A 27,758-nucleotide genomic window follows, 5' to 3' on the forward strand; every position below is an offset into this window, starting at 1 on the left:
TTCACATATTTTCAAGCTTGAAAGGGTGACCTATTCCATGGCACCTTATATAAAGGAAGTGAAATAGATATTAATAAATACCAGCTGCTTGACAAAACAAGAAATTGCAAGTGAGCTGTGTTGGATAGAAATCAAGGCCAAAAACACATGAAGCATAAAAAGTGAATTATAGCTGTTAAACTGTTGACCACTTATGAACCCATTCTATACTAAGTACTTCTTCAGAAAAGAAAACTTTTTGAGCATTTATATCCCCAAACTCAATCCCAGTCTTTCCTTTGTAGTATGGAAGTTGAAGTACAATTTTAGAGAGATCTTTACACTTAAACCCTAGTAACTAGAAAAATGCTTGTTTTTTTACCCTTTTATGGGCCCCTAATTCCTGCATGTTTGGGGCAATTATACCCAAATTCAATTCCAGCCTTCCAATTGTGTTATTGAACCACAAGGTTCAATGTCAGAGAGATCCATTGACTTACACACAAGTTATTGTCCGGAAACTACAAAATGTTTATTTTTTGCCCCTTTATGGACCCTTAATTATAAGTAAACTATTGGTACCATAACCCCCAAAATCAATGCCAACCTTCCTTTTGTGGTATTAAATCTCTTGTAAAATTTAAAAGAGATCCATTTGCTTCAACCCAAGTTCTTGTTCATAAACCAAATGTGTCTTCTGACGACAACATCATATCATTAAACAAACCCCAAAAATGTTTGTGGTCATATAACAATTATCAGCAAACAGGAAGTAGTTGTTGTACAAATCAATGCCATGCTAGTGACCAAATATCATTAAGTCATTCTACTGATGAGTTATTCATAGGAAAAGTGTGTCAAAAATATTAATTGGACAACGGATGGCAAAGGAAATTTCAATAAAGCCCCAACTCCTAGAATACAAATGAAATAATATATCAAGGTTTTTGAGATTATTCACTGCATTGGTCATATTGTGAAAAGCAGTTTTTTGTTTAGTAAAAATTAGTATGCAGATAACCTGCTTATAGGTACATATAAACCTGCTTTCTCAATACATATTTACAATACATGGACTCATTGGATATTGTTCAATAGAATAATCAAAACAGTATAATTATTAAGCATAAGTATTGACATAATATAAGTGTACAAACATAATGCAATAAAAAATAAATAAGGAATGTGTCTATGGCATGGACCACAGATGATGCCCACACTTGCATATAAAGTTATAAAGGGACATAACTGAAGAACAGTAAAAGTGAGGCTACTCAAATTTATACTTGATCTGAGTTTTGTGGTAATAAGATTTGTGTACAAGTTTTAGAACAGAAACATCAATTCAGCTTTTTTTCATTTTTTAAGGGGCATATTTCTAGAAAGTTTAAAGTGTATAACCACCAAGATTCAAACTTGATCTGTTTTGTGGTATCAAGTATAATGTGTATAATTTGCATAACATTTGGTTGAGGCAAACTAAAGTTAGAGGAGAATTGTAACGAAAAATTCAGCAATTTTCCATTTGTAAAGGTGCATAACTCAGAAAAGTTAACTCACCACCAAAATTCTAAATTGATCTGTGTTTTGTGGTAATAAGCATTGTGTATAAAATTTCATAACATTTGTCTAACTATACAAATCCTAGGGTAAACTTAAGTAAACGGAAACAAAAAAATCATCAAGTTTCCATTTGTAATATAGCATAACTCTAGAAAGATAAAAGTGATGCCACCAAAATTTAAACTTAATCCTTATTTTATGGTTATTTATGCATTGTGTATCAGTTTCATAACATTTAACTGTAGAACTAAAACTTTAGCCATATGAGCTAAAAAGGGTGAGACAAATTTAGATAATGGAAAGTTAGTTGACCATACTTAAAGACTCTGTATGTAAGAGCTAAACATAAAAAATCATTAAAACACTTTTAATGTTACCCCTGAATGACAGAAAATGACAGTGTGTCCACAGTACACAGATGCCCCACTCGCATTATCATGTTCAGTTGACCGTGAAATTGGGGTAAAACTCTTATTTGGAATTAAAATTAGAAAGATCATATCATACGGAACATGTGTACTAAGTTTCAAGTTGTTCAGACTTCAACTTCATCAAAAACTACCTTGACCAAAAACTTTAACCTGAAACGGGACAGATGAACGGACGGACAAACGGATGCACAGACCAGGAAACATAATGCCCCTCTACTATCCTAGGTAGGGCATACAAAACTAGAGGCTCTAAAGAGCCTGTGTCGCTCACCTTGGTCTATGTGAATATTAAACAAAGGAGGCAGATGGATTCATGACAAAATTGTGTTTTGGTGATATGTTTGTACATCTTACTTAACTGAATATTCTTGCTGCTTATAATTATCACTATGTATAATGAACTTGGCCCAGAAGTTTCTGTGGAAAATGTTACCGGTAGTAAAAATTTACAAATTTTATGAAAATTGTTTAAAATTGACTATAAAGGACAATAACTCCTTAGGGGGTCAATTGACCATTTAGGTCATGTTGACTTATTTGTAAATCTTACTTTGCTGAACATTATTGCTGTTTACAGTTTATCTCTATCTATAATAATATTCAAGAAAATAACCAAAAACAACAAAATTTCCTTAAAATTACCAATTCAGGGACAGCAACCTAACAACAGAATCTCTGATTCATCTGAAAATTTCAGGGCAGATAGATCTTGACCTGATTAACAAATATAACACATGTCAGATTTGCTCTAAATGCTTTGGTTTTTGAGTTATAAGCCAAAAGCTGCATTTCACCCCTATGTTCTATTTTTAGCCATGGCGGCCATCTTGGTTGGTTTGGCCGGTTACGCCACACAATTTTAAAACTAGATACCCCAAAGATGATTGTGGCCAAGTTTGGATTAATTTGGCCCAGCAGTTTCAGAGGAGAAGATTTTTGTAAAAGATATATAAAATTTATGAAAAATGGTTAAAAATTGACTTTAAAGGGCAATAACTCCTAAAGGGGTCAACTGACCATTTTAGTCATGCTGAATTATTTGTAAATCTTACTTTGCTGAACATTATTGCTGTTTACAGTTTATCTCTATATATAATAATATTCAAGATAATAACCAAAAACAGCAAAATTTCTCTAAAATTATCAATTCAGGGGCAGCAACCCAACATCCGGAAAATTTCAGGGCAGATAGATCTTGACCTGATTAACAATTTTACTCCATGTCAGATTTGCTCTAAATGCTTTGGTTTTTGAGTTATAAGCCAGAAACTGCATTTTACCCCTATGTTCTATTTTTAGCCATGGCGGCCATCTTGGTTGGTTTGGTGGGTCACGGCACACATTTTTTTAACTAGATACCCCAATGATGATTGTGGCCACGTTTGGTTAAATTTAGCCCAGTAGTTTCAGAGGAGAAGATTTTTGTAAAAGTTAACAACGAAGACGACGGACGCGGGACGGCAAGTGATGAGAAAAGCTTTCTTGGCCCTTTGGGCCAGGTGAGCTAAAAATTAAAGCACCTTTTACTGTCCAAATATGGATGGTCAATAAAATAATGCAAACACCCATTTAAAAATTTCTAAGCTTGAACTTTCAATTAATTAACTATAAGCCTTTAAACTATCTTGTTTTTCTAATGCTTCTTTCATTTTATGTTTATTGCCTAACACTTTCCACACATCTGCTAATAGATGAAACGCTGATGGAGTGGCTAAACTATTACAAACCGAGTCAAACTGGTCAACATACTCCTGAAAATATTCAGGCTGACCTTGATAGAGGTAACATTTATATAGATTATACAACGCGTTAGATAAATTAGCTGATACTGCAGTAACATAGGCTTGCACAAGATAATCAATTTTAGTATCCATTCCTTGTCTGAATTGATGACCTTGCAAAATTTCTGCCATGATTGCATCGGTATCGTTCATAATGGCGGTCATCATTCTGATCAATCCTCTACAATAGTGAGCAGCCAGGCTATATTCACCCTCATTCAATAAAAACACACACAATTGTATCATAAAATAAATATCATGCATAGACTTGTAATCATGTTCGTAACGATAAGACTGAAGTACAATGTTTGGTACAGAGACATTATCAAGGTCACCTGGAGGACAATCTCTCATCATATCAGAGATTTTCTTAAAAGGGTTGCTATGAATGAATGATGGTAAAGTATTTTCTTTCTTGTAAAGATCTACAAAGAAACAAAGCCACCAAACTTGATAAAAATGCAGTCCAGATTGTCCAGTTGCTTCTTTAATGAATGCTTCGAGAGTTAAATCCCCATAAGGATGACCACTGCCATCACTACAACTCGGAAGTTCCTGGAGCATTCTATATCCAGTGGTCACTGCTGCAACAGCTTGACGGAACTTCATCAGGCTTAGGGATGTGACAGCGATCTTAGAGTATGCAGGTATAAATGTATTGAGCATTGAATCATGAATATTGTTATGATCGGATAAATGATTTAAATCATCAATAATCTGATCTGTGGCATATGTTGTCATAAGACCATGACTTTCTGCCATCAGAATAACAGACATGATAGGAAATTCACGGACAACATTTACTTTTTCAATCAACTTATACAACACACTGCCATCTAAGTGTGAAATGATGTTGTTTTCAGGAATGAAGTAGTGGGGTATTTTCCCTTCCTTTAGGCTTAACAGTAAAGTTTCTATCAAATACAATACACAGGCTGATGGACAAACTTCCCATTGTTGACTAGGAATAACTTCTAACGTGTACAGGAAAATGGTCTTAAGAACAAAAGTTGATAACTCTTTTCTCCGCCCTGTATGATAGTCTATTAACAGTTTGAACACATGAAAGCAATATTTCTTATCTTTTGTTACATTATCTTTCAAAAGGAACTTCTCAGGGAATGAAAAATCAAACATCCATTCGATGTCAGGTTTTGTGCTGAGCAAATGACCTATAGGTGTCAGAACACATGGCACTTTGGTTGTCTTTTTAACTAATGTAATGTCAGGCCAACCACTTGGCCTCTCTCTTGAAACCCATTCATCTGCTTCTTTTGGCCACCTTGGGCATTTTCCATAGTACCATTTATAACTGCATGCTTTTTGGAAAGGTAAATGGGGATTTTTAGAGTGTGGTATATTTATTTTCTTTGGATCCGGTTGAAAGTATACATTTGAAAGGCAATAGGATCCATCAACCTTCTTAAAATACTTTTTTGGGTGATTTATTCCTAGTTTCAAGACTGCATATCCTGGAGAGCTATTTTCAGTGTCAATTACAATAACTTCACCATTTAATTCCAAAAAGTTTTCTTTAAAAACCAAAGTGAAGTTACCATTTTGCTGATACAAATTTGGAAAACTAGTTGCTTTGATTGTGTTTAGGCTTTCGTTTCCCATTGATCGATCGTTCTGAAGACTAATTGAATATAAATTTACAGATAGACCTTCTTCAACACTGCCTGCTATCTCAAAGATTTTTGTGGTTGCACTTGTCACTAAATAATCTCGGCCGCCATGATAGCGATATGGGGTATAAATGTTGCTTTCTGGCAGCACATTTTCAATAATGAAATTCAAGTGAAAAACTGGAACATGACTGTATTCATCAGTTAACTGGTAACTGCAATCTGGAAAACACAGAAATTTAAAGATTAACATAAAAAACATAAGTATGCCCTTGGGAGATGAATTTTAATAGTGAAAAGAATAGTAGTTTTCTATTTGCTAATATACTGTATTTATAAAATGAGAGGTTGATTATATTTTCCATAGAAACCTGAATGACAAAAAACTTTTACAACACATCTGGATGACAACAATTGCATATATTAAACAGACATCAACAGGAGACAGCTGTCTTCAACATTTTCTGATGTTATTGTGAACCCAATTATACCTTACCACAGATTCACCTGATATTTAACCTGCACAGTCACTGGAACCTTTAAATTTCTTCTAAAGAGAAATCGATCACTTATTGATTAATCTACCCAAGTAAAAAAATTATCTGCTAAATAGATGGAAATAACATGTTTAACATTTTAAAACCTGCATGTGAGTTTGTATTTATAATATTTTCAATCTGTTGAATGTAAAAACTGATTCAAACTTTAATAGAAGTTGATTTCTGACAAAATTTTCAACATTACTCCTATGTCAAAGCCACAGGAATGGCCCGTCCCAAAAAGTTGAAAAATCTGCAATTTCATTATAAACACATGTGGACACAAACATGATGGTAGTCTCACATATAAAAAATTAGCTAAAAATCTGGAGGGGAATAGAGAAAAAAACCCGGTATAACTGTGATTTTCAATAGTTTATCAAAGTCCAAAGCCCGTAATTTCAGCGAAAATAAGCGGAGTGGAACGAAACTTAAGCTTGACCTATAACTCATCATGGTTAACTCACAAACCAAAACTCAGCACAATATCTGAAAGCTGAGATTAGAAAACTAGAGGCTCTAAAGAGCCTGTGTCGCTCACCTTGGTATATGTGAATTAAACAAAGGAAGCAGACAGTTCATGACAAAATTGTGTTTAGTTGATTGTGATGTGTTTGTACATCTTACTTTACTGAACATTCTTGCTGCTTACAATTATCTCTATCTATAATGAACTTGTCCATGTAGTTTCGGTGGAAAATGGCAGTAAAAATTTACAAATTTTATGAAAATTGTTAAAAAAATGATTATAAAGGACAATAACTTCTTAGCCCGGTAGTTTCAGAGGAGAAGATTTTTGTAAAAGATCATGGAGATTTACGAAAAATGGTTAAAAATTGACTATAAAAGGCAATAACTCCTAAAGGGGTCAACTGACCATTTTGGTCATTTTAACTTATTTTTGAGTCTTAAAGTGCTGTACATTATTGCTGTTTACAGTTTATCTCTATCTATAATAATATTCAAGAATAACCCAAATGTCAGATAAACAATTTTACACCTTGTCAGATTTGCTCTAAATGCTTTGTTTTTTGAGTTATAAGCCAAAAACTGCATTTTACCCCATATGTTCTATTTTTAGCCGTAGCGGCCATCTTAGTTGGATTGCCCGGTCACAAAACACAATGTTTAAACTAAATAGCCTAATAATGATTCTGGCTATGTTTGGTAAAATTTGGCTTAGTAGTTTCAGAGGAGAAGATTTTTGAAAAAGTTAACAAAGATTTACGAAAAATGGTTAAAAATTGACTATAAAGGACAATTACTCCTAAAGGGGTCAACTGACCATTTTGGTCCTGTTGACTTATTTGTAAATCTTACTTCGTTGAACATTTTTGCTGTTTACAGTTTATCTCTATCCATAATAATATTCAAGATAATATCCAAAAACATCAAAATTTCCTTCAAATTACCAATTCAGGGGCAGCAACCCAACAACGGGTTGTCCCATTCATCTTAAAATTTCAGAGCAGATAGATCTTGACCAGATAAACAATTTTCCCCTTGTCAGATTTGCTCTAAATGCTTTGGTTTTTGAATAATAACCAAAAACTGCATTTAACCTCCATGTTCTATTTTTAGCTGTGGCGGCCATCTTGGTTGGTTGGCCGGGTCAAAAACATATTTTTTTAACTAGATACATCAACGATGATTGTGGCCAAATTTGAATTAATTTGGCCCGGTAGTTTCAGAGGAGAAGATTTTTGTAAAAGATCATGGAGATTTACAAAAAATGGTTAAAAATTGACTATAAAGGGCAATAACTCCTAAAGGGGTAAAAAATCAGCTCAATATCTGAAGGCGTTTAGAAACTCTGTGACATGATTTTCATGGGAGATAACTTGTGAACAAATCAAGAAACTAGAAAGGTTATTAAACAGTATTCAGGTGAATAAAAGGGTTATTCATCACTGGTGTAATTTTTAGGGGTTGTACAATAAAATGATTGCCAGGTTAACATGCACACCTTACAATCATTTCCATTCCCCAAATATAACTGATGTACAGCTAACATAACCTTTGAAACAAACCAATTCAAAAACTTTAACCTTGATAACTGATCCATGAAATAAGGTCGTGGACGGGTGAAACCTGTTTGAGGGACAGTTGTTGAACTTGCAAGGAACCTATATACTAAATAAAGTTAGCCTATTACCCATAATGAGAGAAATTTATCTGACCAAAAAAATGAACTTATCGTTCAACCATTGGCTAATAACAACAAGGTCCTTCAGGTCAGGTGAGCAAAAAACGCATTCATTAACAAGATATGAAATCTGTACTCTCTAAAATACAAAGTCTAATTCAAAAAGTCTATGCAGCTGTCAATGCATGATTATAATCCCTATGTCTTGCATTCTGCAACTTTGGTCATGTTTCTAATATTTGTCATTTTTGTTAAATCAAATATTTTGATTCACATTCAGAAAAATTCGTAAGGGTTCCGCCAGTGTCTCACTTACTTTTGCTGTTAATCACAGACTCAACAAAAATGAGAGAAAAAATCAATTAAAATATTCCTATCTATACTATCTTTTGATTGTAAGAAGCTTCAAAATCCAGGATAGTTTATGAATCTAATAAATGTTTTAAAAACTTTAACTGCAGACTGTATGTTCTGTTAACTGGAGGAAAAACTAAGTCCATTTATAAGTAACATGCAGAAAATTTTTTTTTCTTTTACAAAATTTACTTCTGGATACTATCTTATGATCAGAAACAAGCTTCTGCCCAAGTTTGGTAAAAGTCCAGGGGTTGGAACCCCCCCTTTTTTTGGCTGATCATTTGAATGGGGACATATAGTTGGAAACTCCCCTTTGTCTTGGGTTGGAACCCCCCCCCCCTTTTTAAAATGGCCGGATCCGCCCCTGTGAAGGAATGCTATGTCTCGTTTTTTTTACTAAAGTCAAAGGCTTGACAAAAAGATAAGCAGGCAGTAAATCCACATGCATCTCTGTCTTGTACAAATTAAAGCTTCTAAGTTTAAATCATATCAATGTACATACTTATTAGTTTACTTGGTCTACATGGTGACGTTAATTTATCCATATGCAGTGACTCCTCTTCAATAATCTCTTGATTGTCTTTGTCTTTAGCTGCATTATTGATTTTGTGTTCCGACTGTATTTTTCTTGTCTCTAAATTATAACAAAAACCAAATACTATAGAGTCAGCTCTAATAAGATTTTTTTTGATGAAAATGCTTGAAACTTAAAAAGGATAAAGACGTGACTTATATCTGGTAAATGATGTCATAAAGTGTGTGAACAATTGACAATATTTTACGGTGACAGGCATGATTCAAGAAATGGCCCATAATATATATTATTAATGGTAAAGGTGATAAAGCATAAGCACAGGGCTTCAAATCTTACTTAAAACTACAAAATATTTTTAACAAGCAGCTTCGCCTTTAGCCCATGATACGACTGATGCTTTTTAAAAGAATAAAGTTGAATTACTACAAAACTTAATTCTAAAATTTATTAAAATCGAAAGGGAGCTTACTTCAATAGATATAAAACAATTCACCAAAAGTTTTCATGAAAACTCCATAACACAGAAACATAAAATCTTAAAATCATAAAAATCGAAAGGGAGCTCATGCCAATAGATATAAACAACTCACCTTAGTTTCTTTAAAAATAAGTGAAAGCATTTTCTGTAATTGTCTGATATGTTGACAACGGACAGATGGACAACAGTATACCATATTATGTCCCGTATACAGACTTATATAAATGTGCCAAATTGCCTTTATAGGTCAAATTCACCAATTTTAACATATATCTAAGACCTGATTAGAGTGACATTATGATCACAACTTATCAGGGTGGGGGATAGGAGGAGGGGTCCTGATCCTGAAATCCCTGGCTGAAAAACATGAAATTATGAGGTCCTGAATTTACCGAAATTAAAATCCTGAAATTCGAAAAAGATTCCCGGATCCCAAAAGGATCAATCCAGAAAATCCTGAGTTTAAAAACACCCAATTCTGACGTCCTGAAAGAGGTCCTGCCCCCACCCCCACCCCCACTCATTTGTGTGAACTGTAGTTGCCAGGTTACATATTACTTTATTCATTTATCAGCACAACTGACATAAAGTTTTTTGTCATTTTACATACCTAATAAATCCTTTCATATATTAACATAATAACATTTCCTACCTTTATACCACTTTTCGTGCCAGCCTTTTGGTCTTAAGCTGTAGTAATGTTGATCATTGACATGTCCCAAATATATCTTTTTGACCTTGTAAGGACCTTGAGGTGTAATGGTTGTCTGATTATGTGAATCACCAAATGTACTTATGATGCAAATCTCTCTATCAATAACCTCAGCTAGTCCTCTTCAATAAAAATGTAAATGTTCAATATATTTAAAGACATCTTTTGTTTATTTTTGTAAGCATATCAGCAAAGTGAAATAGGTACAACTAACAAGACAATAACAATTAAAACAAAGGAGTAAACAAAGACTCACAAAACCAAAAGACATTTACATCAACAGTTAAAAATAATAATCAAGAAACAACACCAACTCCACTCAAAACCGGAAGTGAAATCAGGTGCTCTGGAAGGGTTAGCATTTCCTGCACCATATACAGCACCCGTCATGTACAACTATTACAGAAGAGTTTGATTAAATCAACACCAAAGGCAAAGTTTGGAGCGTATTGTATTTCCACTAACTTTTCAAAGTCCCAATACTACCTTTCCGCAAATTTTTAAGTATACTTTTCCGCAATTTGTATTTATTATTTCATTTTATTTTTTTAATTAAAAAATAGGTTTTGATCTTATATCTTCAATATAGTAGATATAACTAGTTGACTCTGGTAAGGATTTTGGTAAATGACTAACACATTTCTTTGGTATGGCTTACTTGCCAACTGACATGATTAAAGCATGCTTTGTTGAATTGATAGCCGATTCTTCATCTGACGAGAAATGCATGAAGTTTGCAGATTATATGTTTTATATTTTATATAGATAGTAATTTGAGATTTCCACCAACCACTTCAATCTTGGCCATCCTAACATTTTTGTCTGTGTCGATGCGTTATTGAAACTGCAAACAACATCTCACATAAAGATGAGAGTTCTAACTGTAAAAGCACCCGTTCGGAAATATGAAAAGGAGGAGAAAATTGGACTTCCTTCTTGAACAAAATACAAATCTTGTAAACAGTGCATGTACTACTGTGGACTTTGTACGACGTTTTCATCCATTTTAATGATGACCTTAAACTTAATAAATATTGATTTTTTTTATTATGGCTTTGCTTTCGATCAACAGGTATTCCTTAATTATTTGCGGAAAAGTAATAATTATTTTTTGCGGAATATTTTTTTTTTCCAGAAAAAGTATTAAAGATATTAATTTGCGGAAACGTAAACTTTTTTACCGGAAAAGTCATCTTTTTTTACAAAAAAGTAACGCCAATTTGCGGAAACGTAAAACGCCGAAAGATTGTTATCTGAAAAGCTATGACTGCGATACCAGCTAACTTTTGTGTTAAGAATTTGAAAGAGTAAAAAAACTCTGATCTGAGTATCGATCAGCACATTTGACTGTATGCAGGACACTGAAACAACTGTTGTACATAAATGTAACCCCATTACTTCTATTATTTAGGTGAATGATGTCACAATATAAACTATAATAAATGATAGCATTGCAAACTGAATGTCAGTACATGTATTACAGTATAATTAAGGAATCAACTTTCAGTATAAACTGATCTTCCAATAGTCCATTTGCCAATTCCCGTAATTGACCCTGTAATTAGAGACTTTTTTTTAGTTATTTCCCTTATGAGGGACATTAATTTTTATTAACAATGGAGAGCTAGCAGAAAGAGTAAATTTACCTGTGTGTAATGTGAGAAATCTTTAAGTTTTTGAAATTAATTTGTTGTTTAGCTAAATACTTACGACATCATCAGAAATTATTTTTGATGAAAAATGAGTTAAACCGCTGATACATAATTTTCAATTCATCATACTTTGCATTGGCAACAGCCAATATTGTCCGTATAGAACCAGTCTAAGATTGACAAAGGGGAGTAATTTGTTTAAAAAGTGTGTAATAACAGAATCAAATTGGTAATTGGCAAGTTGACTATTCTTCTGCCAAAAATATTTTGACTGATCTTATGTCCCTTGACATTCTCTCTACAAGTCTATTTAAACCTTAGAATTATATATCATCTGAAGGCAAAACATCATTGAGTTTGAAACTGTCCTATCAAAATCTTTCTAGCTACATGTATAGGTTAAATTAAGTTCAGTTAGAATTTTTCACCCCTCACCCCTTTACATTTTCTCTAAGTTAAACTAATTAGTTCTATTGGAATTTTCCATTCACACTGACTGACTGACAACAACCTGTTACAATCTCCCAAAGTTAAACTTAATATATTATTACCAGAATGTTGCACTTATCAACCCCCCCCTTTACATTTCTACTCAAATTGTCCCCTACTTCCTCGACACTCTTCTAAAGTTTACCTGAGTACAATCTGGTCTCCCCATTCACCATCTTTAGACATTCTTCTCAAGAACTCTTCCCATGATTCATCTGCAGCCACAAAGAAATCTTCCAGATGAGTGCCGTCATTCTGGAGGGGATTATTACGTAAATATTCTACGGCCATTTGTCTGATACCATTACATGTCATGGTTATTATCCCCTGCATTCTCAGCTGGTCAATGATAGCTCTGAACATACAATTTCCATCTGGGACAACATCATGCATTTCTAACCCCTCTGTTCTTACCAACTCATATAGCATATGTTGATTCTTTGTAAACTGGTTACAATTGCAACATACTAAAAAGAAAAAAACAATTGTATTAAAAAAATATTTTCATTATAAAAGGCCAAAAATTAGTGTTTCAGTAATATTTAATGGTTATTTTATTGTTAATGGCATGTTGTCTTTCATTATGACAATTTAACATACAACTAATAACATAATTAACTTTTGTCAAATTGGTGAAAGTAAGCTATTCTAATGCATTGGTTTTTTTTAATTTATCCTACACAAAGTCAGAAATCAATTATGATCATTTATCATGTTTTTCTTCATGCAGAAACCATTCTATCAACTTTTCATGCTGGATCGAAATATTTTTTTGGACACAAGCTGCATGAGTATTCATGCTAAGATATATTTGAGAATGGAAATGGGGGAATGTATAAATAGACGAACAACCTGACCAAAGAGCATACCACCGCTCTTAAACCTAGAATTTATTTGAAACAGAGACAAAAAAAAATACAGATATGTGGTATAATTGCCAATGCTACATGTGCAACTATCCAAGAAGATGTGTTTGTCCACATGCTTTAGATTTACCAGCTGACTACAGTACTAACAGATAACAATGGTGGTTCAAGAATGTATTAACATTTATAAACATATAAGCATTGCCAACATTTCTACAAAAAGACAAATGCAAGAAGATAACATTGAATAAAAGCCTTACTTTCCTTTATTATGACATCTCACATTTAAAAACTTGAAAAAGTTGACTCATTGTTAAGTGAAAGCACATACAAGAACAAGTCATATTGCCCAAAAAGCTTTTGATTGTCAAGACAATTTATCTACTTACAACAATGTGGTCCTGAAAAAATAAATTCATGTAAAACTGAAAAATGTTGACGAAAGCTGTCATAGTAGGCAGCCATATTTTCAAATAAAAAAGGCCGTTATTTTCTCGTTTCAATTGTTTTACCATGCCGTTTCGGGGCCTTTTATAGCTGACCATGAGGTATGGGCTTTGCTCATTGCTGAAGGCAGTACAGTGACCTGAATTTGCTAATTTCTGTGTCATTTTGGTCTCTTGTGGAGATTGGCAATCATACATACCACATCATCTTTTTAGCGTTTTTTTTTTAAGGGTGTAAATTTTCTCTTATTTTTATCAATTTAAAAGTGCACATTCACAGGTATTGATAAAAATTTTGAATCTGCCAAAATAAAAACCACCACAATATTATGTATACCTCATTTATTGAAAATTGTGGAAATTTACACCCGTGAAAATATTCTATATGGTATATCACCTTGTTCTTAAAATTTTGTTAGATTTTGCAAGAATGGCTGCTCATACTTACACTTAATATCAAAAAAAATATTGCATCTGATAAAAACAATATTTGTTGATATGTGGCTATGACTTATAATTAATTCTTAACCAAAAGTAAATTTTTAGTTACTTAAATAGGATATAATAGAGCAATCAAAAGAAACCCTTGAAAGACGCTTCTTTTCCTACCTCCTATCAATAACATGAGACATCATAATTAAACTCATGAAGTTCTTAAAATACAGAGTAAACACTTAAGGTGGCTCGCGGGTCTAAATAATTTTTTTTATTTAATATAAGATTTCGCTAATTTTTTCAATAAATGAACTTTATCTTATACTTATAGAAAAATGAAATAAAAAAGAGGGGTCACCGATCATTTACGCTCACAATCTGCCTTCGAAAGAAACATACATTTTTGTAAATGTCCTTTTTTTCTGTTCAACTAATAGGAGAAAAAGAGGTAATATCGAAATTAAAAAAAAACCTAATTACAGAAATCGCTAAAATTTTACAATTATTTAGTTTATGTATAGCTTACTTGAAAACAACAATAAAAAATATAGGTCACCGATGAGTAAAAAAAGATATTTCAATTGTAATGCCAAAAATAGCATTTTTGCACCAAAGGGAGATAATTTCGAGCTTTTTCAATGATATCTACATTTAAAAAGTCAGGTGGGGCCAACACGTATTGATTTTTTGGAATGATTTTTTGTGCCATATGATAAAGTAACAACTACTTAAGGTAATTTATAGAATTTGTAATGAAAATTAAATGTTTAATTTTTTTCTGAAAATCTTATACCCGCGAGCCTCCTTAAGTAGGGCTGGTTTAAGGGAATGCACAATCTAATTATATGCTGCTGACATGGACTTTTGACCTAGAGAATACAACCTTACTTCAGATAAACTATCTTTTGGTAAAGAATAAACAGCACATCAGCATTCAAATATATAGCAAATACCTATATTGTGAAAGATGCATTGATTATCATGATTATAGAAAAATTTAAGAATTACTTGCAAATTTTTAAATGTGCAAAGGCTGTAAAATTCATGTTCACCAGTTTGAATCAAATTTTCATATTTGATTTGAACCATGTTAAAACTATATCCAATATAGGTGAATATATGAGTGACCCATCTCCAGTTAAAGGGTTAAATTAGGTCACATGAATTCAGATTCCATGAGGTCCAATTATTCACTTGTAAGTGAATAATTCAACAGCAATGTTTCCCCAACTAAATTTGACAAAATTTAACCAAAGTGGCTGCTTAAGGTGGTACCCAACACTTTCACTAAAATTAATTTGGCTTGTTTAATTTTCATCAAATTTTATCAAAGTATTTACTTTGACCCTTTAACAAAACTATAAAAATTTCAAAAACTTTGAACCAACCGTTTTGTCAGAAAAATTACACTGGTTATATAGCAGTTAGACAAACATCAATTTTGATCATTGAGAAGCTTTATATTGCTTTTACAACACAACGTCATTAAAACGTTTAGCTAACTTTACAGAGTTATCTCCCTGTAGTGTTAGGTACCACCTTAACCCAAATTATCATCTCAATTTTTCACTTACATTATTGATTGAACAAATAATCTTGTATCTAATTCCCCTTTAACTTTAACTTGCAAGTTATATGCATATTAATATTGTAATTGTTATATGAAATGAGACAATAAATTCTTATCTGATGTTACCATGGTGTTTGGCTACAGCTGCAGGACAATGGTGCATGTGTTCTTCAAATAGAGTCTGAGGGTCTGTAGGTAAGGAGGCAGCACTTAAATTTTCAAAAGGGGCATGGCATTCCTCAGGATCATACAAGCCAGGCAATTCCTCCATCTCAGGACCACACTCTAAAAACAATTGCACAAGAATAATTAGTTTATAAGCCTCCCTAGAAAACAACCAAATTTCTCACATTCATATTATGTAATAAAGACAGTTCCATTAAACATACATGTTCAGTGTGATCCAAGGGTCAGGGTTGAAGACTGTACTCTAATCTAATGGTTTACTTTTGACTTGGATGGAGAGGTGCTTCATTGACACTCATACCACATCTTCTTATTTTTATTTATATTTATATATGAGTCCCAAGGAGAGCCTTTCAAAATACGAAACTATGGAAGATTGTCATAAATTATTTTGTAATGTGAAAATGTAAGCGAAATTTTCTTTAATATTAAAAATAGCTGGGTGATTTCTTCATTTTTGAAATTATAGCTAGATCAGGTTTCTCCATTCAGAGTCATTGCCACTGGAATTAAACTAAAAAGGTGTAAATGGTAGGGTTTATTACTTTTAACTTTTTCATTTGAACTTAGGTGAATACTTGTCTCATTCTCAATCATAGTACATCACCTCATTTTCATAAGCATATAAAATTAAAAATAGTTTACGTTTAAGAACATATCTAACCTACAGCTATAAGTATGATTAAGTACCTGGACCAAAGATATCATCCAGTGGATCATCAAAGTCATCCATTTCATTACTGAGGAAGGTGTTACTCTCCTGACTCTTGTAGGGAAAGGTATCATCCTCACTACTGTCTGACTTGTTCAGCTCTGTTCTAAAACCTGGGGAACTGTCTTTTTCCTTTGAGAATTTTCTTTGACTAGATCTTAAAGTTTTAAAATCCTCTGCAGACTTTTTTGAAGTTGCACCTTCACTATGTACATCACTAGTGAAAGACTGACTTAATCCTGGGTTACTATCTTTATCAAGACTTGACTTGGTGGTTCTCTGGGTTGGAAGTGACTGACTGCAATCTGGCTTCTTTTGTTCGGAAATTTCTGATGACGTATGAGAACTAAAATCAATAGAAATGCTCAATTTATTTTCATCTGGAATGACTCTATCAATACTACCTGTGTCTCTGACATCTGGAGTGACTCTATCGAAACTACCTGTGTCTCTGACTTCATCAGTAGAATTATCATTGTTCAAATGATCGACACTTTCAATTTCTGACTTTTCATGTGTATTCAAAGATGCATCATTTTCATTTTTCTCATCTTCATCAAGAGAAATTGATAATTGAAACACCATTCTTGGTGGTTTTGGAGGTGGTCTTGATGGTTTTGGTGAGAATTTTAAATCTGTGCTCTGTTTCTTGGTATTCTCATTTTCTTTTTGGTCAATTGGTCTCGATTTCTTGTCAAACATGCCAGGAAAAGCTTCATTTAAAAATTTCAATGTAGGAGATGATTCAAAATCTTTATTTCTTGTCTTATGAGAGTCTTCATCAGATGATAATGGAAATGGACGTTTATCATCGCCTTTACCTCCAAAAAACATTAATGAAAAAAAAGGAAATGGAAATTTTTCTTCTGATGCTTTATATGATTTCATCATTTCAAAGTCATTGATCATTCTTTTTTCAGGAGGGTCTTCATTTTTAAGTCTATCTTCCCTTTTTAGTCTATCTATTATATTTATAGCACAGTTTCTTCTACCACACCGACAAGAACTGCTTCTCTTCTCTTTGTCATCACAATTATTTTCAAACACCTCTTGCACCTGTAGACAGTTCTTTGTTGTTCTTAACTGATGTTTTCCATCGTCTCTGATATTATCGTGATCTGTCACAATATTATCTTCTGTGATTTGATGTTGATGACCATTATTTCCCTCGTTACAACGCGGTTTCCAAACATCAGACAGGAAACTTGAAGAATTCTCTATCTTCTTCTGGAATATGTCTTTCAATGGCATATTGTTTCTTGGTAATTTTGATGATAAATCTACAAAAAAGAAATTTGTTTTATTAAATTATATATATATATATAGTTTATACACGACACAATGTATCTTTTATCTGAGAATTCAGAAGCCTCTATTTTTGGACTCTATTATTGTTTGCTCCTAGAGGTATATATGTTTTGATGACCTCGTAATCAGATTAACGAATTTACCTTCACTTGTATCATGTTTTTTAAATCAACTATCCCACCCACCGTCCCCAGCTACACCATCTGGGTTTCAAATAATATACTTGTATAGTTCCAGTATGTATCAATTCCATCAACATCAATCAAAGGTTCAATTATATATGGTGATAATTGTTACTTGATAAAAGGATTTTCAACTATATAACTTGAAATCATTTTTTAAAAATCTATGAGTTCTGTCAACTCCATAGGATGATTAATTACATTCATGAAAAACCTGTTTCAAACTCATTGTTAGTTCAAAAGATTTTGACAGTGAAAAAATCCCTATAATAAATACAGACTCTATTGTTATCTCAAAGTTGATTGTACTGAAAAAATAGTTTGAGATAACAGGAATTTCAAGATATCAGAAATTTTAAATGCAATTCAGAGTTTGAGATTATATTCAACTTATTAGGAAAAAGAAAGACAAACTGTTTACCTTAAACAATTGACATAAAATTGAGAATGGAAATGGGGAATGTGTCAAAGAGACAACAACCCGACCAAATAAAATCTCTCAAAAACAAGTGCACTGATACACGACACATATATATTTTTTTATTACCTCTCTTGCAAAAAGTCTTTCACTATAAATATATCAATAGTTTTAGAACAATGTAAAACGACATTTGAACTTCCTTAACCTAGCATTTTATCTAAATGATATTGGTAATTTTCATATTTAAACATGTATTAGTAAACCTTCCTGTTTCTTCTGAACTTCACAGACCCTTGATTGACACATGGTTCTTTTAAGGAATATATATAGATATATACTAGTTTTTCAAAGTAAAATAGCATGAGGATGACTAAGTTTCCAAGTATGAATTCAACAAACGACATCAAAAACAGATTCTCCCATGAGCATGTATATGCATGTGTTAAGTCTAAATCTTTGAATTATTTTGTTTATGAAATTGTATTCTAAGATACACATACTGTAATAATTGTACATTTTTTATAATCTTAGTTCATTGAAACTTCATTTACATGTTTCAGGGTTTAGTTTGACATCCATTTTCACTGAACTAGTACACCTTTTTTTTAAGGGCCAGCTGTACCCCTTGGGTAGCAGGAATTCCAGCTGATTTGAAGACCCATTGGTTTTCTGCTCTTTGGACGGGTTGTTGTCTCTGACACATTTCTCGTTTCCATTGTCAATTCTATTATTTATTATTAACTACACATACTCCCACATTAACCAGATGATAAGTATTGTCTCTTGCTTTTAACAAACTATTAACTCCCAGAATTGTGTCACCCCTTGTAATTCATTAATAAAATGTGGACAAGCATTATACTATGTCAGGTAGAAACTGGACTGACTAAAAATAAATACCTCTCTCTTTTGCTAGATGTTTTGGAATGCAAAATAATGAAACAGATTAAAAGATTTTTTTAGTCACTTTGATAAAGAGAAGGAGAATTGATGAACAGTTTTATGCATTTCATATACAAAAAATAGATATATATTTGTATATATAAATTTATTTATTCATCATTAAAAGTTAAACATTTTTTTAACCAATTTGAAGAAAACAATTGAGAGAACAAAAAAACACAAGTTACTATAGCTTAAATTGTATAAAAATTTTCAACAGATATATAATAATCAATGGCACAAGATCAACTGATAAGATAGAGACAGGAAAATGTTATGTGAAATACCTATTAGTTATTATCCCATTTATCAGGACAAGTTTTTGCAATAAGACTTATGACCTATTGTCCAATGGACATTATAAATAAAATTGAGAATGGAAATGGGGAATGTGTCAAAGAGACAACAACCTTGTAACCATATAACAGACAACAGCAGAAGGTCACCAAATTAGGTCTTCAATGCACAACTGAATGCCTACAGCTGTATATATGCTTATAGTTCAAAGAAATATTTCATTCTATATTCATATCTGAGCAACAGATTTTTTTCTTTTTTTCTTTTGACGTTTCAGTCTTGTTGAAATCTCATTAATTCTAGAAATTTTGGGCTCCTCAGAGGTGTACATCCGGGACTTAACATGTTTACAACTACATTGTATTGGAAATGATAAAATGTAAACCTTTGATTTAAATTTACCTTGATTCTTTTTTTCTCCCATACCACAGCATTTGTATTTGACTCTTTAGTTCAACATCTGTAATAGAAAAATAATAATTTGTAAGGTGCTTGAATATCTGTTTTCATGTTTTTAAGTTTGAAGGCAGCAACTCAACACACCAATATCTGAGTGAGTGAGGCCAAACCTTCATGTAACTATTAGTATTAGTACATATATGACCAGAACTGTTGACCTTTGTCGTCTTACATTACAGTATGTATGATCAAATGTTACAGCTTCCTGTTACTATAAGGATTTAAATTCAAAAACTGAAATATACTGGTCTCAAATCCTTATCAGAGTCTTCTTGTTTATTTCTGACCACTATATTATTTGTGGAAATTCTATAGGATAAAACTGATATAATGGTATTTACTGGAATTATTATTCAATTTCTTCTTTCACTAAAAAAAAAAATCTACGAAAAAACTGTTTGACAAAAATACATCTAGTTAAAATAATTTGAGATGATATACAACAAAAAAGTCCTGAGAAAATCAGAACTTCGAGATGACTGCAACTTATTTTTACTTTGCATTAGCAATTTTAAAGTATTGAAACTTTGTTATATATTTAGAAATATACATGTTTTATATATGTTTCATTCAGTTATAAATGTGTTTTACGGAATTGTACAAGTAATGTCAGGAAACCCCTTTTTGTTTTACTCCCTCTCTTTTATTAAATGTCATAACGTAAGACAAGTTTTTATTATGAGCTGAGAATAATAAGTCACAACTCCAACACTCAAGTATAAAGATAAGGCCTATATTGTTACTACTTTTCTTCTGTTGATATATTGTCAGAACAGGATGGTCAAACAAGTGGATACATCTTTTACAGAGGATTACTACACGTCATTGTATGACCTTCAATAATGATCGAGTCTTCACTGCAATCATGTTCCTTTCCACAAAAGTGATCTACCAAATTTATTACTGGGTTTGTACAAACATAAGCAACATACAAGCAGGCACCACATGTGCAGCAAGATCTGCTAACCCTTCCAGAGCACCTAAGATCAACCCCTGTTTTTGGTGGGGTTCACATCATTGCTAAGTCTTTATTTTTCTATGTTGTGTTTTCTGTACAATTGTTTGCCTATTTGTCTTTTTCTTTTTTAGCCATGGCGTTGTCAGTTTATTTTTGATTTGAGTTTAAGTGTCCCTCAGGTATCTTTTGCCCCTCTTTTATGCCTCATCCTTGTGACTCTGTCCAATTAAACACTTGAATAACAAAGATTTCAAATGACAAAATTGTCATTCAGAACCATCTGCACGAACTTTAAAATTAATTTGAAACAAAAAATTGTTTTTAAACACCATTTCTGTTTAATATTTTGGGCCCTATTTCTCTATGTTTTGTATTTATCGCACACTGATCTCCATTTCTCTATATTTAAGCAACAAATTTTTCCCTATTTTAATTTTTTAGACCTAAATTCTATACTTTATAAAAAAAAATTCTGTATTTTTTATTTCCTAAGTTGCAGTAACATCATGAACATGAGTAGTTTAATGTATCATTGTAAATAAGAACAAAGAACATGTTCCTGTTTTTACACTGGAGGCCCTGTTGATAACTTTCATTTTGCATTGTACAAAGTCATACTTTTCTTAATAAAATTGAGAATGGAAATTGGGAATGTATCAAAGAGACAACAACCCGACAAAAAACAACAGCAGAAGGTCACCAAAAGGTCTTCAATGTAGCGAGAAATTCCCGCACCCCTGGAGGCGTCCTTCAGCTGGCCCCTAAACAAAATACTACTTCAGTGATAATGAACACCATACTAAACTTCAAATTGTACACAAGAAACTAAAATTAAAATAATACAAGACTAACAAAGGCCAGAGGCTCCTGACTTGGGACAGGCGCAAAAATGTTTATGAGATCTCAACCCTCCCCCTATACCTCTAGCCAATGTAGTAAAGTAAACGCATAACAATTTGCACATTAAAATTCAGTTCAAGAGAAGTCCGAGTCTGATGTTAAAAGATGTAACCAAAGAAAATAAACAAAATGACAATAATACATAAATAACAACAGACTATTAGCAGTTAACTGACATGCCAGCTCCAGACTTCAATTAAACTGATTGAAAGATTATGATTTTATCATATGAATATCAGGCACAATCCTTCCCTTTAGGGATTTAGTATCATACCATCATAATATATATGAGAAGAACATTATTGAACCTGTGTCATGCCAACAACTGTTTTTTTAATAAATGTGTTTAGTTCCGATGCAAAGACCCTTTAATTAAATATAAGTGAATCAATATAAACGCCAAAATATGCAATCTTTAATGACCTGACAAGAGTACCGTAACTATATCACGTAATAAGTCTATTTAAAGGTTTTGTTAGTTTCTGACATTTTTGTGCTTTATAAAGAATATTTCCATAAACAAGAATGTGTCCAAAGTACACGGATACCCCACTGGCACTATCATTTTCCATGTTCAATGGACTGTGAAATTGGGTAAACAAGAATGTGTCCATAGTACATGGATGCCCCACTCCCACTATCATTTTCTATGTTCAGTAGACCATGAAATTGGGGTCAAAACTATAAGTTTCAAGTTGATTGGACTTTAACTTCATCAAAAACTACCTTGACCAAAAACTTTAACCTGAACTTCACACTATCATTTTCTATGTTCAGTGGACCATAAAATTGGGGTCAAAACTATAATTTGGCATTAAATTAGAAAGATCATATCATGGGAAACATGTGTACTAAGTTTCAAGTTGATTGGACTTCAACTTCTTTAAAAACTACCTTGACCAAAAACTTTAACCTGAAGCGAACGGACGCACAGACGGACGAAGGAAGGCACAGACCAGAAAACATAATGCCCCTCTACTATCGAAGGTGGGGCATAAAAATCTAATTTGACATTAAAATTAGAAAGATTATGTCCTAAGCAACATGTGTACTTATTTCAAGTTGATTGGACTTCAGCTTCATCAAAAACTACCTTGACCAAAAACTTTAACCTGAAGCAGGACAGACAGATGAACCAATGCACAGATCAGAAAACATAATGCCCCTCTACTATTGTAGGTGGGGCATAATAATTGGAAATGAAATACCTGAACGTATTAAGACTATTTCTGAAGTTTTACTCACTTTTGATGCATTTACTTTGCCTGTCTGGTAAAAATGCAGTTAGTTTTGCTTAATATATATAGCTAAAAAGCTCCATAAACATCCAAATTTAAAAAAAAAATCAAAACAGTATAATCTGAGTAATACAATCTTTCATTCAGGAAAAGATTATAGACCAGAAATTGTAACTTTATGTAATTATATCTTTGTATGTTAATGCTTCCTGCTGGAAATTTTACATCACTTTAATTTAGTTTTCATTCCTCGCGATCACTAAATTATTACTATTAACCATAGCTTTCTGTGGATTTTTTTCCACGTGGAATGTAATTGCTTATGCACAAAAAGATCCACATGTATTTGCACTGACCACAATAGACTTGTTTTGTGAAAATTAGTCTTTAATCTTAAAGTATAAAAATATATGGAAGCTCCATACTATAATTTCAAGTATAAATATGTATATAAAATGTATAAAATCATAAATTATGAACCTTCATTAAACCTTTAAAGCCCACAAAAATTTTAACAATCAAATTACCAACTTGGCCTTTTTTTACTTCCTCTAATAAAAAGTTTAATTTCTTTTGTTGAAAATTCCACCAAATATTTATGTTGTATTATGCTGCTACCAGATAATTATTTGTCTTTGACTTGCACTGAAGTGTACAGGAATATAAAATATGTAATGTATCAAAACAAATGAATAACAAGTTATCTGTTGTTTTTTTTTATTTTCATACTCATATAATAATTCCAAAACAACCATTTAGTCATAACAATATCCAACTCAAACTAAGTCATTCTTATCACACAACAATTGTGTCCTCTTACATGCATGTTCCCTATTATTCTATTAAAAGAGCACTGATTTGAAAAAAAATCTATATAATATATTAACAAACTTCTTAAAGAACACAATCACACAGCAGTTTACTCTACCATTGTCTACTTTTCTACACCATGATCAGTGGCGGATCCAGCATTTTTCCTAAGGGGGGACCCTGCTCCAGTCATGCTTCAATGATTCCTTATATAATCAACCAAATTTTTCCCACGAAAAAGGGGGGGGGGGGGGGGGGGGGGGGGGGGGGCGTTTTGCCCCTCCCAGATCTGCCATAAAAAAATTTGCTCATTTAATTTCTGATATTTCAAAAGTAAGTTAAAAAAAAATAAAAGGGATATTTAAATTAGAATATCAGTTTTAATATGCAATGTTGCTTTGCCTAAACATTTTTTAAAAGAAGACATATTTTAAGAAGTGTCTCATGAAAGTGTATGTTTCTATATCATGTATATATTATTTTCTATTCTTAATACTTCAAAATATCAAAACTTTGTTTAAATCGCTTCTTTGCCTGAGAAGCCAAAATAGGACTCAATAGGCTATTTTGACAAAGCTGACAAAATAGCTATTGCTTTATATCATCATCATCATCATGCTAAAGGCAAAAAATACAGTTCAATAGTCTTGTTCAGATGAATTAAAAACAATCTTCACCTGCAGTGTGGCAGGCATTTAACACCTATTATAAACTCAATAATAGAAATTGCAGACATGAATTGTTTTGTCTTTTAAACTGACATACACATTGCATCATCACTTGTTCATGATGGCTGCCTGTAGTAGTGGAATGTGTTGGACTAGAAGTAAACCATTGTAAATAAAAGATTATAATCTGTATGAAATAATATTTATCATTAAAGTTTTTAAGTTGTATTCTAATATATTACATACATGATGATGAACATGATAAAGGTAATACTATATTACTATTTCCAGCACACACCGAGATGCATTATGATGCACATTCATATCAAAAACATGACGTAACCATAGGTAGCAAATTTCGAAAACTTTAATCAATAATTAATATTATTATTTTTTAATGAAAGTATAGGGCAAATTCATTAACCCAAAGGGTGCACATTACCAAACAGAGCAAACATGCTATTCACATATTCAGGCAAATTGACCCAATACCCCTTTACAAAACATGATGATAAGAAGAGAACAAGAAAATAGTTAAGTGTTCAAGTCATTAATTTTGAATCTTAGAAAGCTAAATGACATCTTACATTAATTGGATTTCATATGAATCTTGTTTTTTGTTTTTTTAAAAGTTTCACCAATGCCTCCTGTATGAAATGGTATTTTCCCCATTTTTATTTTGGGTTGATACATAGCCGTGTAACTCTCAACCTAAGAGTACTCAGCGACACTCTTGGGTAAGTCATATATATTTATTAGTATACTTTAGTCACCACAATTGGAACACTTTAAATTTCTTCCTTGTTTTTGTTGTTTTAAAAATACGCCATTTACCTTTTGGATCAACTGAAAAGACGGTTATGAAATCTTGGTACATACAAATAGGTTCACACTGATTGTAATAAAAGTTCCTGTCATTACTCTGTTATAACAAAATATGTCCACAAACATACAGTTAGATATTGTTGAATGATCCCAAGTTGAATCGAAAGTGAAAGTGGAAAACCCCGCGGGAAAGGACTTCGATCCTTGTCTTTTAAATGCTTGAAATGGTGAACTATAAGCTTTTTAATAAGCTTGTCCGACTGATATTGGAAATTATACATTTGTGTGTTTTCAAGCCCTATAAAAGACTGGATTTGAAATAATTCATTAACTATGTTTATAGCCAGAAATAACACAAGGAATATGCTTTCAAAATTAAAATCTCAATTTTCTAGTTTCTAAGATTACTATAACGACTATTAAGAGGGTAGTAATTGGGGTACATTCATGACCAATAACTGTAATAAACAGCTGCGCCATGAGCGCATGATACGCCCAACGTCTTATGTGGAAGTTATATGCAATAATCATAAATAGTTTCTGAGAAAGTTTAAAGCAATAACCATATATAGTTTTTGAGAGACGGCGGGAAGCCCCCCACCCTGTTTTTTTTTCTTAAAAAAAACTAAATATCACTAAAATAAAATTTTGAATCAAAACCAAAAAGTATACAGATCTTTAGATTAATATTACAAAGAAGTGTGTACAGTTTTAAGCAATAATCATAAATTATTTTTGAGATACGGCGCGACATGTAAAAAAAAACTCCCCTGTTTAACAAAATACTCAATAACTCAAAAATAAAATTAAATTATTTTGAATCATCACCAAAAAGTATACAGATCTTCAGATCAATATAACAAAGAAGTGTGTAAAGGTGTAAGCAATAATCATAAATTGTTATAGAGATACGGCACAACATGTAAAAAAAAAACTCCCCCTTTTTTTACAAAATACTCAATCACTCAAAAATGAAATTTTGAATCATCATCAAAAAGTATACAGATATTAAGATTAATATAACTAAGAAGTGTTTAAAGTTTTAAGCCATAATCAAGAATCGTTTTTGAGATACAGTGCGACATGTGAAAAAAAACACACCCCTGTTTTAGTTACAAAGTGCCGTAAATCAAAAAGTTTAAATCTAATTTTCACCAAAAAGTATACAGATCATTTGACCATCATAAGAAACAACTATATTAAGTTTCATGAAATTTGGATAAGTCGTTCTCAAGTTAAGGTGCGACATGTTTACGCCAGACAGACGGATGGACACCGGACATGTGTATACCATAATACGGCCCGTCAAAATTTTGATGGGCGTATAAAAATTCTTGCCAAATGACATTTACGCCTTAAACAGTTATTTTTTATGCATGGCGTTAAAATGTACACTTTCTTTTCTTTTAGACGATAAAAAATTGACTGCTTTGACGATTCACATTAATTTTTTTCCCAAAATAACAGAAATGATAATTACTTCAGACCTCTGACGAATCATACTTAGGATATTTTAATGAATAGAGGTAAAATTTTAACCAATTTGACGCTAACGGTAGCCAAAATTGACCATTTGACGCCTGACGGTAAAGGGCATTACTACCCTCCTATAACCACACAATGAAAATTACAAAGTATTATTTCGGAAAAGCAACCTTTTTTACAATAAGAGTTCAGTATTTAAAATGAAAATAAATTTAAAACTTATGGGAAATCTAAACTTTTTAAGTATATGCATCAGAACTTGAAATGAAACTGAATCATACCACATCTTCTTTTTTATACTTTTGTTGCATTTTATAAGGTAGGAATGTAACATACTAGCTATGATCTGCCAGGCTCAGTGTTATATGACAGCAGAGATTGAACCCTTGAACATCTTGTTTAAGTTTAAAACAAACTCTGAATTTTGATTGATAAAAATATTCGACGCAGCATAAATTTTGATTCTGACACAGAATAAATGTGGTAAAAAAACTAGAGAATTTGAAATTGGACTTTTACTAACTATGATCCAAAATCTGAATACATGGTTAGATTCAGCATAACAAAGGGAACTAACCATCCAAGTACACCAAGAATTACATTTAGCGCCTTATACATGTTATAAATTAGCTGTTATCACAGAGATATGTCTCCTTTTTTTGTAATTTCAATAATCCAAATGTTGAAATTAAAACAGCAACACTTTTAATAACATGCAAGTTTTGCAAATTTTCATAGTCAATGGACCATGACTGAAGGT

General features: G+C 32.3%; 1 protein-coding gene across 1 annotated transcript; it reads right to left on the minus strand.

The window, feature by feature from the left end:
• Positions 1-3,176: 3,176 nt before the first annotated feature.
• Positions 3,177-26,097, minus strand: LOC134722306 (uncharacterized). The gene is made up of 7 exons (XM_063585914.1): positions 25,523-26,097; positions 16,484-17,785; positions 15,734-15,892; positions 12,436-12,757; positions 10,090-10,271; positions 8,927-9,058; positions 3,177-5,604 (listed from the first exon to the last, which is right to left on the minus strand). The coding sequence occupies exons 1-7, from the start codon at positions 25,563-25,565 to the stop codon at positions 3,575-3,577; spliced, it is 4,170 nt and encodes a 1,389-aa protein (XP_063441984.1). The 5' UTR covers positions 25,566-26,097; the 3' UTR covers positions 3,177-3,574.
• Between the last annotated feature and the right edge of the window lie 1,661 nt (positions 26,098-27,758).

Source organism: Mytilus trossulus, chromosome 6, assembly GCF_036588685.1.
Source record: "Mytilus trossulus isolate FHL-02 chromosome 6, PNRI_Mtr1.1.1.hap1, whole genome shotgun sequence".
Lineage (NCBI taxonomy): Eukaryota > Metazoa > Mollusca > Bivalvia > Mytilida > Mytilidae > Mytilus > Mytilus trossulus.